This window comes from Emys orbicularis, chromosome 4 (genome assembly GCF_028017835.1).
Source record: "Emys orbicularis isolate rEmyOrb1 chromosome 4, rEmyOrb1.hap1, whole genome shotgun sequence".
In the NCBI taxonomy this organism is placed as follows: Eukaryota; Metazoa; Chordata; order Testudines; family Emydidae; genus Emys; species Emys orbicularis.
The window spans coordinates 89,267,688-89,284,814 of record NC_088686.1 but is presented as its reverse complement, the minus strand read 5'-3'; the positions used below and the strand labels follow the sequence as shown (position 1 = coordinate 89,284,814).

General features: G+C 42.0%; 1 protein-coding gene across 2 annotated transcripts in view; it reads right to left on the bottom strand.

Annotated features, from left to right (window-relative positions):
- Window positions 1-14,348, bottom strand: part of ANO5 (anoctamin 5) — a 94,711-nt gene extending 80,363 nt beyond the window's left edge. For both annotated transcript variants that reach the window (XM_065403062.1, XM_065403063.1), the window contains exon 1: window positions 14,288-14,348. In XM_065403062.1, coding sequence (XP_065259134.1) covers window positions 14,288-14,348 — 61 coding nt within the window. The remainder of the gene's footprint in view (window positions 1-14,287) is intronic.
- Window positions 14,349-17,127: the final 2,779 nt, after the last annotated feature.

Sequence of the window (17,127 nt, the reverse complement as noted above, 5' to 3'; positions counted from 1 at the left end):
GGCCTAGGGAAAACCTCAACATGAGTCAAGAAGCTGACTCTAGAAGTGTAGAACAGGACCTTAGGCTAGAACCTAGCGTAGAGAATTGGACTAGGTTCCCCTACTAGCCCTGAGAATGGGGTATACAAGCCTGTCACAATGGTTGTTGAGCCTAGCAAGGAGGCTCCAGGTTGAACTGAGGGCTCTCTGAGGAAGAGCCCCAGAGAGGCAGAAGGATTTTTGTTTCAGTTAAAAACAGTTTTGGATTCACAGTTTGGACAGCTGTGACCCAGGAAGGGTAGACTAAAGACTGACCTAGCCAGAGCTGCTGAATGAGTTTCCAGACACAGGAAGTGCCACAGCACTGGAGTGACTTTAGATAGGAAGTGTTAGCCCAGTGAGGAGCTGCTATGCCATGCCTAGGTATAAGAGGGGTGCCTAGTGGTAAGTAGACTTGGTTAGGGTCAGCCTATCATAATTAAACCTCGGTGATATGAGAGAGTTAATTTGGACAAGCCTCAAAGCTGTTTGGAAGCAAGTGTAAACAACTACATTATGGTCAAAACTGTCAGTACTCCATTGCCTTAATATAAGCTATATAATGTTAACATTAAGCTTAATATTTAACTTTGTTTAAATGCATGTGTATATGTCAATTATAAGACCTTTCAATTAAATACACTAAAACTAGTATTTTAAACAAATATATTTTAATAAAGATTTTAGGATATTAATGACCTATTTACATTTAGAACTGCTGTAAAGTGCCGAAAATTAAGAGTGCTACTGTAGTATGTTGAATTCATCTAATAGCATTCAAGTCCTGATTGATGCTAAAACATTACCCATTGCTGATATAAAGTCAACAATGTGTGCGGCTGAACTGGTGCTGAACACAGTTTAACTGCAACTGTAGATCGAGACATCTTGCTCACCTCTGCTTCAGAAAACTAGGGTTAAAATCTGTCCCCATAGCTTTCTGAAATACTGCTGAACATGGTTTGTTCTGGTCTAAATTGTGTCCAGCAGCTGTTTGTCTGCATCCATGCTAACATTCACTATCAGCAATGGGCAATTTTCCTGGTGTAGAACTGGCAAACAAAATGGAGTTCTTTCTGTGACCAATGTTTAACAAGCTGTAGACTTTTACAAATCTATCACAAATGGTTGCACATCACTGGGAGTATAGTACACCTAGCAATAAGTCCTTAACCAGTATTTTAAAAAATAAGTTTCCCTCCATCTTCAATATTATCCCTGACTCACGTTGTTGACTTTTTTGCATATTACTGCCTTACAGGGAAAAACAAATTTGACATTCCAGAGGTGAGATCTTGTTATAATTGCAACAAATATCCAAACAATTTTGTTTTTCTTCCTTCCCTACATGTATATAGAGGTACAACTGAGAATATCTAATTAGCTTTATCTAGGGCATTAGTGTGTGATGCAATGAAGCCTGCCCGGCAATCACATCACTCCTTTAATTCAGCCTCTTGATAATAAAACCGTTAGTACCAATGTTCATTGAATTGCTAATTATCACAAATGACATAAATCTGTCGAGAAAGCTGCTGTGTCAGAGATAATGTTACTGTTATGTACATCTTTATTTAACAATAATCAGAACCACTTGCAACTCCTTAGAAGGCTCATTACTTTAATGAAAGATATTCACAAATATATCTTGGGTTGTTTACTAAATATTTGCTGACAACATTTTAGTATAATTTTTAAAAGCATTTTTGGTAGAGTTCTCATTCCTTCGGCTAATCCTATCCAATCAGCTGAATAAGAGTACATTGCAAGCCTCCTCATCTACACATGTGACACTGTCCTTCCATTGTATGAAGCAGCTGTTCAGTATTTCAGCAAGAAGTGCAAACTTTATACAGCAAGAACAGCCAAGAATGTCTGATGGATGAAATAAGCTCATTTAGAAAAGCTTATCTCAGTGCTTAATCTTTTCTCCAGGGGCAACAGCAACAAACCTCTCATGCTCCAATCAAATATCCTGTAGTTAAGGGGTGTTAACTAAAGCCAACTAGTCTGCATTTACATTGCTTTTCAGAATTTATTGCTAAATATTTGAATTTGTTAGTAGTATGAAAAGATTTGCTCAGAGAGATGTGGAAGCAGCTGCACCCTAGTAAGTTAGAAAGGATTTTTCCTTTAGCTACATGATGAAATATTCTTGGCACCTCTGCAGCTGTGGATGGCTCAAATTGAAAGGAAAATGCCATGATTCTGCAGTGTGAGAGGAGCTAAATAGCAGAAGCCACAGAAGGGAATTCAACACCCCTCTGCAACTCTTTGTGGGTGAAATTCACCTCTATTCAAAAAGCCATGGCCAATGCGTCATTCACTTCTAAACTGAGGAGTCGAGGGGCCATAAGTGGTGGAATGGGCCCAGCACAAGGCCATTAACAGCACTGCATTTGGGGAAGACTCTGTGAATTAACCAGTGAACTGCCTGCAAACTGTTTAGATGTGATAGCCACAAAACCCACAACTGATGGCTTACATTACATAATGAAGTACTTTAGTATGAAGATTATGTTGCTAATGCAGATGTTTACTGTAATGGTATTCTGCCCCTGGAGCATGCTGTTGTTTGCTAAGCCAAATAAGAATTGAAAAGTGCTAGGGACACAAGATGCATTTTTCTTTAGATTAACTAGGGTTACCTTACGTCCGTTTTTTCCCGAACATGTCCGGCTTTTTGGTAATCAAACCCCTGTCCGGGGGAAATTTCCAAAAAGCCGAACATGTCTGGGAAAAATACTCCCTGGCTTACCTTAGAGCGGGGGCCGCTGTGCTCCCTGACTCCTGGGCTCTGTAAGAGCTGAGCTGCCCGAGCGCTACCGGCTTCGGGCAGCCCCCATGTCTCTGGACCCTGCGCCCCTGGCCGGGCACTTCCCCTCCCAGGCTCCGGGGGCGCAGGGTCCGGAGGCATGGGGGCTGCCCGAAGCCGGTAGCGCTCGGGCAGCTCGGCGCTTACAGAGCCCAGGAGTTCAGGGAGCACAGCAGCCGCCGGAGCCCGGGAGGGGAAGTGCCCGGCCGGGGGCGCAGGGCCCAGAGGCATGGGGGCTGCCCGGGCTTTACCGGCTTCACGGTTTGCCGGGCAGCCTCCAGACCCTGCGCCCCCGGCTGGGCGCTTCCCCTCCGGGCTCCAGCTGCGCTGGGGGCGCAGGGTCTGGGGGCTGGCCGGCAAACCGTGAAGCCGGTAGCGCTCGGGCAGCCCTTTTCGCGTGGCTGGGAGGAAGGAGGGGGAATGCGGGGTGCTCAGGGGAGGGGGTGGAGTTAGGGTGGGGACTTTGGGGAAGGGGCGGAGTTGGGGTGGGAAAGGGGTGGGGCCAGGGCCCCGTGGAGTGTCCTCTTTTTTTATTTTTTAAATATGGTAACCCTAGATTAACTGGATTTATAGAATAGAATCATTATAAGTGAGACATGTAAATCATAGTATGCTACATCCATATTATATTATATAGGTAAACAAATTGCTTAACAATGTTGGCGTATTCTAAATTCAAAGTGCATTTTGATTTAACTACTCTTTCTATTACAGTTCTCAACATGTTTAGCTAGACTGCAAAAGACAACTGCATATGATAGCATCTTGCACTACAAATATCAAAACAGATTTTCAAATGGTGTAATTTGGTCTAGTTCTATGGAAGTCAATGGAGCTAAACAGACTTACTTCGAAGTAACTATACCAATTTACACCAGGTAAGACTCCAGCCTTAAATGTTTACAATGGCTTTTTTTTTTTTTTTTAAACAAAGCACAAAAGAGTTGCTTTTCAGCACTGTGGAGCGACGGGCACATCGGATGTACTGTATGTATGAGTCAGCTGCATAGCTCAATCTATATTTGGTAAGAGTAAGCTGCAGAAAAGATCCCCCACCCTTTTCTCTGGAGGAAGCTGCCACTTGAGAGTGTTCATTAGATACTGAACTAACTGCTTTACTTCAGTGTTGTATTACAGACCTCTAATGGTTTAATGTGAAAGTTTAGACCCAGATTGGCTGGGGAGCCTTCAAAGTATGTAATAGCAAGCCTTTCAAACCTCTGGAAATTCTCATCACACATGCCCATACCCTCACCTCCCACCACACACATGCAAAAACATTCTCCTTCTGAAAATGCTCTAATATATTTTCTCCATCTTGAGGTGTATTCAGATTCCCCCCCTAACAGGGGGAACAATACAACACCATCAAGCTGAAAGCATTCCACCCTTCAGCTTCACTTAGATATCTGTCAATCACTCATAACCTTAAAGTGCTATTTAAATGGTAGAAATCTCCCAGAAAAGGCTGGCGGCCTTTTGGGGGCTCTAATGGAAAAGTCAAATGTGAATTTTTTTTTTCTTTCCCCTTCCCTCCTCTGCTCACTGGTCTATAATGAATTACTAGAGGGTTTGAAAAATCCACATTTCTGGACTAGCATGGGGACTAATGCTTTTGAGCTCTGCAGCATCTAAGCTTTCATTATTATTATTATTATTATTATTAAAAAAATAATAAGTTTCTAGCCCTTATGGTTGCAAAGAACCATCCAAATTTGAATCACTTGCACACCAAAACTGACAGCTCCAATGTGTTTCTGCTGCTGCCTGGTCTCATTAATTTTAACTGCTGCACTTCTGAACTCTCTGCGTACTAGTGAAATGGCTAAGCATCAGATCAATTTTGCTATGCTGATCACTGGGAAAACTATGAACTCTACCCACCAGCATGGGACCTGGAGACAAACATTTTTATTTTATTTTTTTATTGTGGCTAGTATATGTCAGGTAAATTTTTCAAGCCCTGTAAAGAAGCACCCTGAATTTCAAAGCCTAGGTTCAATAGGCACTTGAATGAATGAACTGTCCACAAGCAGATCACATTTTATACAGATTTCTTAATTATTAGAAATTGTGCAATTAATGTTATTTTGCTGATTCTTCATAGCAAATATACAATTATTCAATATTCAGAAATCACTATTCAACCTAACTCGCATAGTGTTGTTTCTGTTCCCTCACTGGATGACTTAATGTTTGCAAAGTATACTTCTGCATCCTCTCAAGACAAATTCCTTTTCATTACAAAATAAATTTTGTTTCTTGATTAAACAAATCTTGTCTATGGGTCTGTAATTTGCTTTCAGAGAACATTCATCCAAACAAAATTTTGCTCAAATGGATGTTCATGAAAGTCAAATGAAAATGTATGTACAAACATGTCACCTAACTAAAGTTATTTGGCAATTAATAAACCCAAATTAACAATCGCTAGGTTAGACAAACTAAGGCCTATTTCTGCTCGCCTCACACATGAGGATAAGATTACATCATGGAGGTCATGGAAGTTGTGGATTCTGTGACTTCCAGATACCTCTGTGACAATTTCCGCCTCAGCCCCGGGGCAGCAGGGTTACAACTGTCAGCCAGCCAGGGAAGCTACCAGCCACCATGGGCAGCTCCCGCAGCTCCCACCCACTGTGGGCAGTGAGTGCTACACCCCCCTGCAGCAGGGCCTGGGCTCTCACTCCCCCTCCCCCACCTTAGGCATCAGTCATCCCTTCTCAAACCCTCCCCTTATTTTTAGTACAAGTTACAGACAGGTCGGGGGCTTCCGTGAATTTTTGTTTGTTTTGCCTGCGAACTGTCTGTGACTCTTACTAAATATAACCATGACAAAATCTTAACCTTACACATGAGTTCTGCCACTGAAATCAGTGGGATTGCTTGCATGTGTAATGCAAGCATAATTTGGCCCATTTACTGATGAGCTACAATACTTAAAAATTATCAATCATCACATGCACATAAAGCTAACAAAAAGCACACACAGAATGCTTTAAGGCTGGAAATGTATCATTAACTTATAAACATTTTGCATATTAGAAATATGCACTATACACTGTACAACATCTTGGTAAAAGGGCATATCCTATCAATACATAATTTCCCTATGCAAAATGGTTATAAAATTGTAACATTCAGTGCAGGGCTCTCTTGGATCTGGTATATGTGTATTGTATTTGATTAAATTATAGAACTATAATAATTACTGTAAGTCCCATTAAAATGAATGATGGTACTAACCATAAGTATTATATACCATGTAATTTGGTGTAATTATGAACAGCTTAAAAGCAATTACTGTATATATTCTATAGCTTCTTTTCAAGTATAAATAAATGCTGGTTTTTAAATTTTTAAAACAATTCTAATTAGTCCACAATTTGGGCTAACATTATGCTTAAATGTATTTTTATAGATTAAGACATTTTTTTAGTTGAAGGAAAAGATTTAAACATCCTAAACTGTTCACCACGTTCCTTCTCTTAACCTTTCCTTTTCACACTCCCCCTCCGGGACTAACAGTCCAATCCTAATGTAGTCAATAGGAGTTTTCCCCAAATAAGAACGGCAATGGCTCTAAGTTTATCTGTCTAATGTATTCAAAACTGGGGTTATTTTAAACCATGTTACAAGCAAATTGTATGGAACTAAATGCTAGTTTCCCCTGATTACTTCCAACAAAAATCCTAAAGAGAATGACCGTATAAAAGATAAATATTGACATTTGGGCACAGTATTATGGTTTTGAAAATCTATTTTAATACCTTTAATTGTTAAGGCTGTTCCAAGGTTGTAAGAGCCACTACGTATGCTAGAATATACAACATATTTTTTCCTGTAAAAGAAACTCTGAAATAAAGATGACTAACAAGTCCCTTGAACTCATACATCACTATATACTTAACCCTGATTTTAGGTCCTGATTCAGCAAAGCACATGCTTAAAGTTAATCTAAGTGTGCATTTAAGAGCTCTGATGAACAGAGATGGACTAAAACCTAGGCCTAAAGTTTAAGCAGGTGCTTAACTGCTTTGCTGAACTGGGGTCTTGGTAATTAAGGCCAAACTTTTCAAACATGGGTGTCGAAGCTTAGTGTGCAATCCATTTTACACCTGAGTTAGCACAAGCTGTTCCTCACTACACCACATAAAGCAAGAGAGCATATGGTTTAGGCCCCACTCCTGCAATATGTTCCACAAGGATGGTCCCTGCACTGATACATTCATAGCCCATTGCAGGACTGGGCTTTAATCACTGAAAATTGACTACTCTAACTGTGTAAGATGTGCAGCAATAACTATACTCTACAGGCTGGTAAAAGGGTAATTTTCAGTTTATTCTGATTCCCTTTGTTTTTGTAAGGGAACCATTTCACTGTTAGAAAATGCTGGCAATTAAATTAATAGGTTTTTCATTTAGATCCAATCTGAACTCAAGCAAAGTGGATGCAACCCTAAACTAAAATAAAATGAAAGAACTGCCTTCCAAATGAACACATCTAATCTCAGGGGAACTCAGTGTTGCCCATTGTCATCATCACAAATCTTGTGGGATGTGGTGTTTCTCTTTATTCCCCAACTGCTGGAATCCTGGGATTATGTGAGAAAATCAACTTTCATTTTTAAAAAATACATAAATTTCTAACCTCATGGTTGAATACAAAAGCTAGAAAATATGGCCTGTGTGCCCTAAAGGCTCTAAGGCAAAGATAAATTAAAAACTCAAAAGGCATTATTTTTTTGGTTTTAAAACTCATGAGATTTAAACAATCTCGTGATTGTCAGACCTGACTCTTGATTTTGACTGCTTGAGCTTGACAAAACTGGGAACAGTAAGAAAATTATCCTGTCTGCCTTTTTTCTTCCAATACTGACATCAGACTGTTGGATGTTGATGGGAAATTACAATATGTCTCCATGGAAATCAGGGCCGGCTCCAGCATTTCTGCCGCCCCAAGCGCAAAAAAAAAAAAAAAAGCCGCGATCGGCGGCGGCAGTTCAGCGGCAGGTCCTTCGCTCCTAGAGGGAGTGAGGGACCTGCCGCCCCCGAATTGCCGCAGGTGCCGCCCCTCTCCCTTGGCCGCCCCAAGCACCTGCTTGTTAAGCTGGTGCCTGGAGCTGGCACTGATGGAAATCAAAGTTTTAAACCAGAATTAACTGAGAGCATGATCTAATAGCTACTGAAGTGAGTGGGAGTCTTTCCACTGACTTCAATGAGCACTGGATTGGGTGCTAAAATGTATTAAAACAAAGGGGCCAAATTAGAGTAAATTAGCACAACTCTATTGACTTTAGTGGAACTATACTAATGTCCAACAGAAAAGAATTTGGCTCAATTGCTCCGTGTTATGCACTGTCAGGCGGGATATCCAGGAATAACTTCTGGCCTGCTCCCTTATCTCCCATGATACCAAAGGCATCATGTAGACATATCTGAGCTAGCTTTGATCTAGTCGGCCTATGTCACAGTCCATGCTGCTACAGCTACACTGCTATTCTAGCTAGAAACATCTTCTGATTACAGTGCAGACATACTGTAAAGCCTGGTCTACACTAGAAATTAGATCAGTCTGACTGTTGCTCATTGGGGTGTGAAAAATTCACACCCACCGAGCGACGCAATTAAATCAGCGCAACACCTGGTGTAGACAGCGCTAGGTGGATGGGAGAATTCTCTCGTCAACCTAGCTACAGCCTCTTGGGGGGGGGTGGATTACCTACACCTATGGGAGATCCCCTCCTGTTGTTGTAGATTAGTGTTTTCACTTAAGCACTATAGCAGTGCACCTACCCTGCTACAGCATTTTAAGTGTAGAGAAGTCCTAAGAGTGCTAAAGAGCTAGTACATTCAGACTTAATAAAAGGCAAGGGAGTGACACTTTCCAAATCCAATTAAAAAATTATCCAAGGAAAATAGACTTCACATGTGAACAGAGACATCCAAATCCAGGACTGAATGCCATACAAACTTATTTTTAAACTGTTATTTTTCTGATAACTTTAAATTTAATACACAATCCAGTTCTGGCCAAAAAATTGAATGAAGTTTCACTTCATGCAACTTTCCTCGTCCTGAAACAATGGTTTTATATGGAAAGTGCTCCATTTGTAACTTATCATAAGCAAGTCTATAATTCATACATGCTATAGAATTAATAACTTCAACTGGCATTATCCAAACTGCATTTAGACCATGATTCAGCACAGCATGTAAGCATGTGCTTAACTTTAAGCATGTATTTAAATCCTACTGAAGTCATGCTTTAGTGATGTGCTGAACAGATTGATTTAACCCCATGTTTAAAGTTAAGCATGTGCTTAGGTGCTGTGCCAAGTCAGGGAGCAGATTTCCACAATACTTAAATGTGTGTTGAAATGGGGCTACAGATTCATTTTCTCATTAAATGCACTAAAACACTTACCATATGTATTTGCATTTATATAAACCAGTAATATTTAAGTTAGCTGGGTCCAGTTCCAAATTGTAAACTTTCCTATTACAAACAACACTGAAGTTTGTTAAAACATAGTTGTCCTTTTCGTTAGCCAAAATGTTTTTAAGTTGTTCATCTACTTTTGTCACACGCAGCTACATGTCAGCTTTTTTATTAACTAAATTCCATCCACAGATAACATGTTTTCTGATTTTAAGGAGTTTTTTCTATGTTGTCTCATAAACATATTTTCTGAACTGTTTCTAAACTATTACAGGCTTGTTTTTCAACACATAAGGGTAATTTTTCAAACATTGTTCAGGTTAATAAATCTTCCCGTTTTAGTTCAAATCCTCCTAGAACAGGATATCCCGTTCAGTTCTTCTATACGTGGACAAGAAATTATTACACCTATCACTTCAATAATTGAAGTTTACTGTAGTACTGAATACAGAATATTCTAATTTCATTATTCTAGTGTAAATCCAAGTAATTAAACTGAAATAAGTGGAGTTTACCTTGGATTACATGAGATCAGAATATGGCCCAGAATGATGATGAGTTATTAGACTACAATAACACGTTACAAGTGCACTCAGAGAAAACATTAGCTCCTGTTGTCATTTTGTTACTTTTCTTTCTCAGGTATGAAAAGACAAATAAGATAACAAGCAATATAAATAAGTGTCATGGAATTTAGGTTATTACTGTCAAGAAATTCTTAGCATTGTATTAATTATTCTGAGTTCAAACTGTGTGTGGGGGGGGTGTGTGTGTGTGTGTGTGTATACACACACACACACACACACAGAGTTTATGCAAGTTCTTTTTTCAAAATACAAAAAACTACTAATGGAAAGCAATACATTTTGCAACATGGCACTGAAGTGTATACTAGCTTTCTGATGGTCCAGAGCCTTGGGCTATCCTCCACAACAGTGCTACCTTTACCATTAATTTTTCATGTAAAAAAAACAAAGGAGAAAGCCAGCTAATATCAGAGAAATATTCCTAGCCAAAGCCCACAGTCTCCTGCCTTTTATTATTAGTTTCAAGTTTCCCAAGTGATGTTTGACATGCCTTTAAATTTACCAGAATAGTAAGAAATAAAATTCTTCAGTAAAAAACTTCATGTCACACCCATGAATAGGGGACCATTACCCTACCTTTTTTGTGGTAAAACCACAGGAGTGAGGCAAGAAAGTCTAGGAAACTCATAGTTTCCTTGAAGTGTTCCCCTCAAAGGAGAAGGTTTGGAGTGACTTCCAAATCCCAAGAGGAAGCTTCAGCTCCAGATGGACCTGTGATTTTCCTCCCCTTATACTATCATTGCTTTCCCACTACTCAAGTTCCTGAAGGGACTGCAGTTGTACAACAGGTGCAAAGGCACATTAACTCCTATGCAAATATGAACCAGCCTTGGAGGAAAATATGCTCCAGTTGCTCACTTTGCTTTATCCCTCCTGACCCACAGACCTTTGCATACAGGGCATATAGGGTGTATAGTTGAGGGGTTTTATACTGTCACCTATCACTGTAGTATCTGAATACCTATAGCATGGAAAAGCTTCTACATGCTCAGTGGGAAGCTATTAATTATCATGAGTAATTGCATTAGAATAGCACCTACAGAATCCAATCAAGGATCAGGGTCCCTTTTTGCTAGGCATTGTAAAAATATATTTTGATCTTAGCTCTGAGGAGCCATGAAGAAGACTCTACTATAGGGCCTATTCTGCAGAGCTGTTGCCCCAATCAACCCATACTTTCCGTGACCTCTAATACAGCTTGGATGGCTTGTGTTCCCTTACACTTTTATTACTGAATTGGTGCATATAGGTCAAGATCTGTATTGCAGCACACCTAGGGAAAACATTAATAATTCAATGTTCTGAAGTGGAAGGACAATTTACGTGATCTGAAAAAAAAAATCAAAACTGGTCTTATTCCCTGTTTGCTTCTTTATGAAGAAGGCTTAAAAAGGTCTCTGTGTGTTTTGCTCTTTGTTGTTTGTTTGTTTATTTGTTTTAAAGAGTGGGCAAGTGGTTTTGCTTAACTTTTCCCTCAGAAGTACTAAGAGTGAGGTTAAACTTACTGAAAAGTCATTGGAGGTCTTAAACTGTCAACATTTACAGGTTTTATCAGAGGTGTGAGTGTGCTGATTTTTTTTTTTTAAATAAAGGCCTTGTATTTGTTCTCAGACAATCAAACACTAAAACCCAACCCTAGAAAATTGTCTAGGAATCTGATGGTTACAAGTTGCTTTGCAAATGTGTGAAAAAATAAAGCAATGAAAGGATTCACCATAATCCAAATCAATTTTGCCAAAAAAGTTTCTAAAATATGTATATAACAGTTTCCAGTTTCTCATTTGTAACATTTGCTATGTGGTAGGGTCCAGTCATTTTTTTATATGATCATGGAAACTTAAAACTAGCAGGAAAACTAGCTTCTCCTTACATTCTCTGTTTATGACTAATAAAAAAAACATAAAGGAGACATACAGGTAAAAATGAATGCAATGGGATTATTCCCAAAACAGTGTGTACTTTGTAAATATTAATCTTTCCTTTTTACTCATGAGGAAAACTTCATCTCAGACTACTACAGAAAAACAACTAGTTGGAATATGTTATGAGGTATTCTAGTAGGTCAGTTTTAGGCACAATTTACAAATTTCAGTGCTTAGGTCAGGGGTCGGCAACGTTTGGCACGTGGCTCGCCAGGGTAAGCACCCTGGCGGGCCGGGCCAGTTTATTTACCTGCTGACGCGGCAGGTTCGGCCGAGCGCGGCCCCCACTGGCCGCGGTTCACTGTCCTGGGCCAATGGGGGCGGTGGGAAGCGGCGCGGGCGAGGGATGTGCTGGCCGCGGCTTCCCGCCGCCCCCATTAGCCCGGGACGGCGAACCGCAGCCAGTGGGGGTCGCGCTCGGCCAAACCTGCCGCGTCAGCAGGTAAATAAACTGGCCCGGCCCGCCAGGGTGCTTACCCTGGCGAGCCGCGTGCCAAATGTTGCCGACCCCTGGCTTAGGTAAAGTGGGGGAAAGACAAGTCAGGCAGAACTCCCCACATGGCTCTGATAACGTTCTGCTGATTAGCAGGCTCAAATACCCCACTCCTTCCAGTACCATCAAATGTGAATATGGGCAAATATTCAGTGGGTATTAGCTTCAGAATACGCAAACTCACTGTGAACCCAGTGATATCTGAACTGTGTACCCAGAAAAGCTGTCACTGCAAATAGCTCCTGGCAGTTAATTTTCCATTTGATGTTGCTCACTATCAAACTCCTTAAAAGCAATACTGTCAAATGCTTGCCTTGAGGGCCAAAATTTGATTCAACATACTTTGAATCTGATGGGGAAAGTCCACTAGATTCTCAATAGGTGTTTTGGTGGTGTTGGTTTGTTTGTTTTTAGGCCTGATAGTTGCTGTTTTGGGAATGTTTATGCACTCTGAAGCAACATGAAACTGACAAACTCTGGTTTCAGAATTCCTGTCATATTAATCAGGAATACCGGTGCACAAACAACGGATCTCATCCTGCACCTACTAAAGTCAGGGGATATTTTCTATTATCTTCAGTAAGAGTAGAAGCAGACCACTGTTCTAAGCGAAAGTTATGCTCTGTTGCTGTTAAACAATGGCATCCATGTTAATTTCAACTGCATTCAAAAAGAGAAAAAAAAATTGTGGCCAATGTGATATGGCAAAAGCCTCCTTTTTCAAGCTTTTCAGAGGGTATTACAAAAAAAAAAATCAAAGGAGTTTTATTTAAAATATAAATATTCCTCCAGAGGTTTATTTGTTTTAATAAAAAGGGGGGAGTGTACACATAAGTACTCCAGGCACCTGGAAATATCAGCTTCAGGATCGCAAATCATTACAGACCAGTGGTTTTCAAACTGGGGTCTGCAGATTATGTCTAAAGGGGTCTGCAAAAGGTGGCTGTTACCATAAAACAGTAGTTTTCAACCTGTGGTCCATGGACCCCAGGGGAGGCGCAGACTATGTCTAAGATTTCCCAAGGGGTCTGCATCATCATTTGAAATTTTTAGGTGTCTGCAAATTAAAAGATGTTGAAAACCACTGTTACAGATTAATCCTGTCCCCAAAATGCATCAGGCTGCAGCCCCACTGCCCATCATTGCTCAAACCAGGGGGCTTCTCTGGGAGTCCACTCATTGGCATGACAAGCTCTACAGAAAGCAGAGCAAAGCACAGAGAGAGGGAAGCAGCAAGCGGCTGCCCCAGGTAGAGTTCTGCACCAGTGCAAGGAGCTGTATACCCTGGGTCTACTGAACCATAGCGTTAGAAGGCACTGCAAGGGTCTAGTCTAACCCCCTGCCAAGATGCAGGATGTGTTGTGCCTAAAGCATTGAGCGTGCTATAAACAGGACGGAGAAGGTGCAGTCTCCCACCTCTGAAGAAGGGAAGGATGTGGGGAAGGCTCCAACATAGGGGAGAAGGAGGGAAAGGAGGCGGCTCCCTACTGGGGCGAATGGGCCTTCCAGTGGCCCCTAAACTGCCTAAAGCACCCCCTCTAACGCCTTATTCCCCGTCTGTGGGAACCTCTCTGCCCAGGCCTGGGGGAATTAGGGTGACCAGATGTCCCGATTTTATAGGGACAGTCCCAATATTCGGGGCCTTTTCTTATATAGGTGCCTATTACCCCCCACCACCTGTCCCCATTTTTCTGCGGATCCCCCGCTGCTGCCGGCCCCCAGCGTCGGCACAAGCACCCGGCAGGGCAGCCACGGCTCCCCGGCTCGCTCTGACCGCCCAGCGCCCCAGCTCCAGCCTCCTCCCACGCCCAGCCACGCCTGCCCGCCGGCGGCACCGTTAGGTCCCTGGCCAGGCACTCCGCCAGCCCAGGGAGGCTCCTAGGCCGCAGCCCGGGGAGGGAGAGATCTGGTCACCCTAGGTGGGGCAGCCAGCGCGCGACTGCCAGCCGGAGCCCGGGGACACATGGAAGAACGAACAGCAGCGCCCACCCCGCGGCTGCCGGCACTTACCATCCGTGGCCAGCGACATCTCTATGAGGGTCTCGTTGTCCTTCCGCCCCAGCCTGTTCATGGCTGCTCCGCTCACCAGGCCCTGCGCTAGACTGAGACCCAGCCGCCTAAGTGCTGGAGCCAGGCGAGAGCACCCCGCTCCCCTTCTCCCTCTTCCACTCCTCCCTGTCTCCTCCCTTCGCCAGCTGCTCCTGCTCCCGGAGGACGCCGGAACTCCGCGCCCGCCCCGGTTTCGGGTTACTGTGTCAGCTGGGAGGGAGGGGGGGCGCGGGCTGAGTCAGGGTCTGCGCCGGGGCTGGGCTTGGGTTACCGGGCAGTAGGCTGCATGCGTAGTTCTCACAGCTCCAGCTGGAGCGGGAGGGGACGGCAGCGGCGCCTGTTCCAGGATGTGCCAGCAATGTTGCACGCTGCTAGTGATGGAGCCGGGATGCCCCTCCTTGCACACACGCGGGCTCTTAATCACATCTGCTGTTTCCGCCCAAGAAGCCGGTGTAGCGGCAGAAAACTGCTGGCTTTTTTCTTGGACCAAAATCTCTGTGCCCTGAAATATTAGTACCTAGAAAAGTAAAAGGTGCATGGAGTGGTGCAGAGTTATCGAAATAGATCCGTGTTCACTACAACTGCTCAAAGAGAAACCAAACTAGCCAGTGAACAGGAAAGACAAGTAGCGGGACCACTTCAGGTGATTCTCATTTGAAAGACTCCGAACAGGGATCTTGAGAAGGAGAGCCCTTTCAGCGTGAGTTTGTGCTATGTGTAAAGCCCAGCGTGGAAGAAAGTTCAGAAATATTGATAGGAGAACTAGACAAGTATTCAAGGTTGGCGTTCTTGGCTGAGCAGGGGAATGTGGGGGCCATGGAATCAGAGAACAGAGCAGATAAATACAGATCTTCTCTGTTTTTCTCTATCATACCATAGTGCTGCCCAAAAGTTGGCATCATACACCAGCTGTTACAGTTTGGTTTAGTCCCTTAGAGTGAATTTCCCCTTAGGGAGAATGAACACTATTGTAGGATTAAGCATGTGGAATATGTTTAGGATTAAACATTTATTATTCTTGGCTGCACCTATTAAGGAGGAGCAGACAACCAGACAGGGAACCCTATAACCTGCATGACTGTCATGCCTCTGAGTAATGTATATATGGTATTTGGGCTGTTTGTTTTATGCCAGATACTTCCTGTACCAGGTGATCTTGCAAATGGACTAACATGGAGTTTGGAAGCTAATAAAGGACTAAGCCAGGGGTTGGCAACCTTTCAGACGTGGTGTGCCAAGTCTTCATTTATTCACTCCAATTTAAGGTTTCCCGTGCCAGTAATACATTTTAACGTTTTTAGAAGGTCTCTTTCTATAAGTCTATAATATAACACTAAACTATTGTTGTATGTAAAGTAAATAAGGTTTTTAAAATGTTTAAGAAGCTTCATTTAAAATTAAATTAAAATGCAGAGCCCCCCAGACCGGTAGCCAGGACCCGGGCAGTGTGAGTGCCACTGAAAATCAGCTCGCGTGCCGCCTTCGGCATGCATGCCATAGGTTGCCTACCCCTGTATTATACAATGCCTTTATCTAATGCAGCACCTACAGTAAAGATTATATAGGAACTATCAGAACTGACTCTAAAAAAGATTTGTTTTGCAATCAAACAGAATGCATTCCACATGATAATACATCCCACAGTTTCCCCACTAAAAATTAATTATTCTTTTTGATGTTATTCACATTGACTTTAGAGTGGTCCAGTAAATGGTCCAGTGAATGTGCATAAGTAGAACTGACTGGGTAGAGTAAAAAATTAACTTTGTGATTACTTCAAATGCAGTAAATATATAAATCATTAATGGTTTCATGTAATTTACTGAAACATTAAAAATGGATTAATGGAAGAATTTTTTAGCCAAAATGTAAAGAAATATTTCACTTCCTTTCCCTTTTTGTAGCAAAAGAGAGCTAATGAAGTCTGATGTTCATGAAGTCTTTCTTCATAAAGTCTTTCTTCTTTATCTGCTCTAGGCTTTGTTTGAGGTTGCTAGTATTATATTTTGACATTTCATTATGTATCCGATTGTAGTCTATGAGACATATAATAAATACTTAGATAAAACTGTGTGTGTATCTTATAAATACCTCCCAACTGCACCTAACTTTCAGAGTTACTGAGTTATAGATAAGCTTCTTGGCATCCCCCTCTTAAAACAATTTTACTAGACCACTTCATTCCAAACAGGCATCTCAATTTATTTAATTAGCCATTTTATAAGAGTCACAAATAATCTCAGACTTTTTCTTCCATGCACTCCCATCCTTCCATTCATATTTTCATAGCATTTGAGGCCAGAAGGGGCCATTAGGTCATCTAGTCTGACTTTCTGTATATCATAGGCCATTAAATTTCATGCAGTTACCCGTATATACTGAGCCCAATAATTTGGGTCAGACCAAAGTATTTCAGTCCTCAGGAGTCTAAACCATTGTGTGACACAGGCACAGGAGAGATCAAGGGGACACCAATGCTGAAGGTGCCTGTAATGGCAGGGAACTGATTAGGAGAGATATGCCCTAGCAAGCAATCCACATTTCATGCAAAGGAAGGTGAAACCCCACCAAGGTCCCTGACAATCTGACCTGAGAGAATATTTCTTCCTACCCCCAAATCTGATGACCAGTTAAACTCTGAGTATGTGACCAGCCAAGCATTGAGAAAGAGGATTTTCTGTACTGCCTCAGAGCACTAACCCACTCTGTTCAGTGTCCCTGTCTCCAAGTGTGGCCATCCCTGATGCTTCAGAAAAAGGCAAACCCTCCCATTCCCAGAAAACATCTAGTTAATTGTGCAT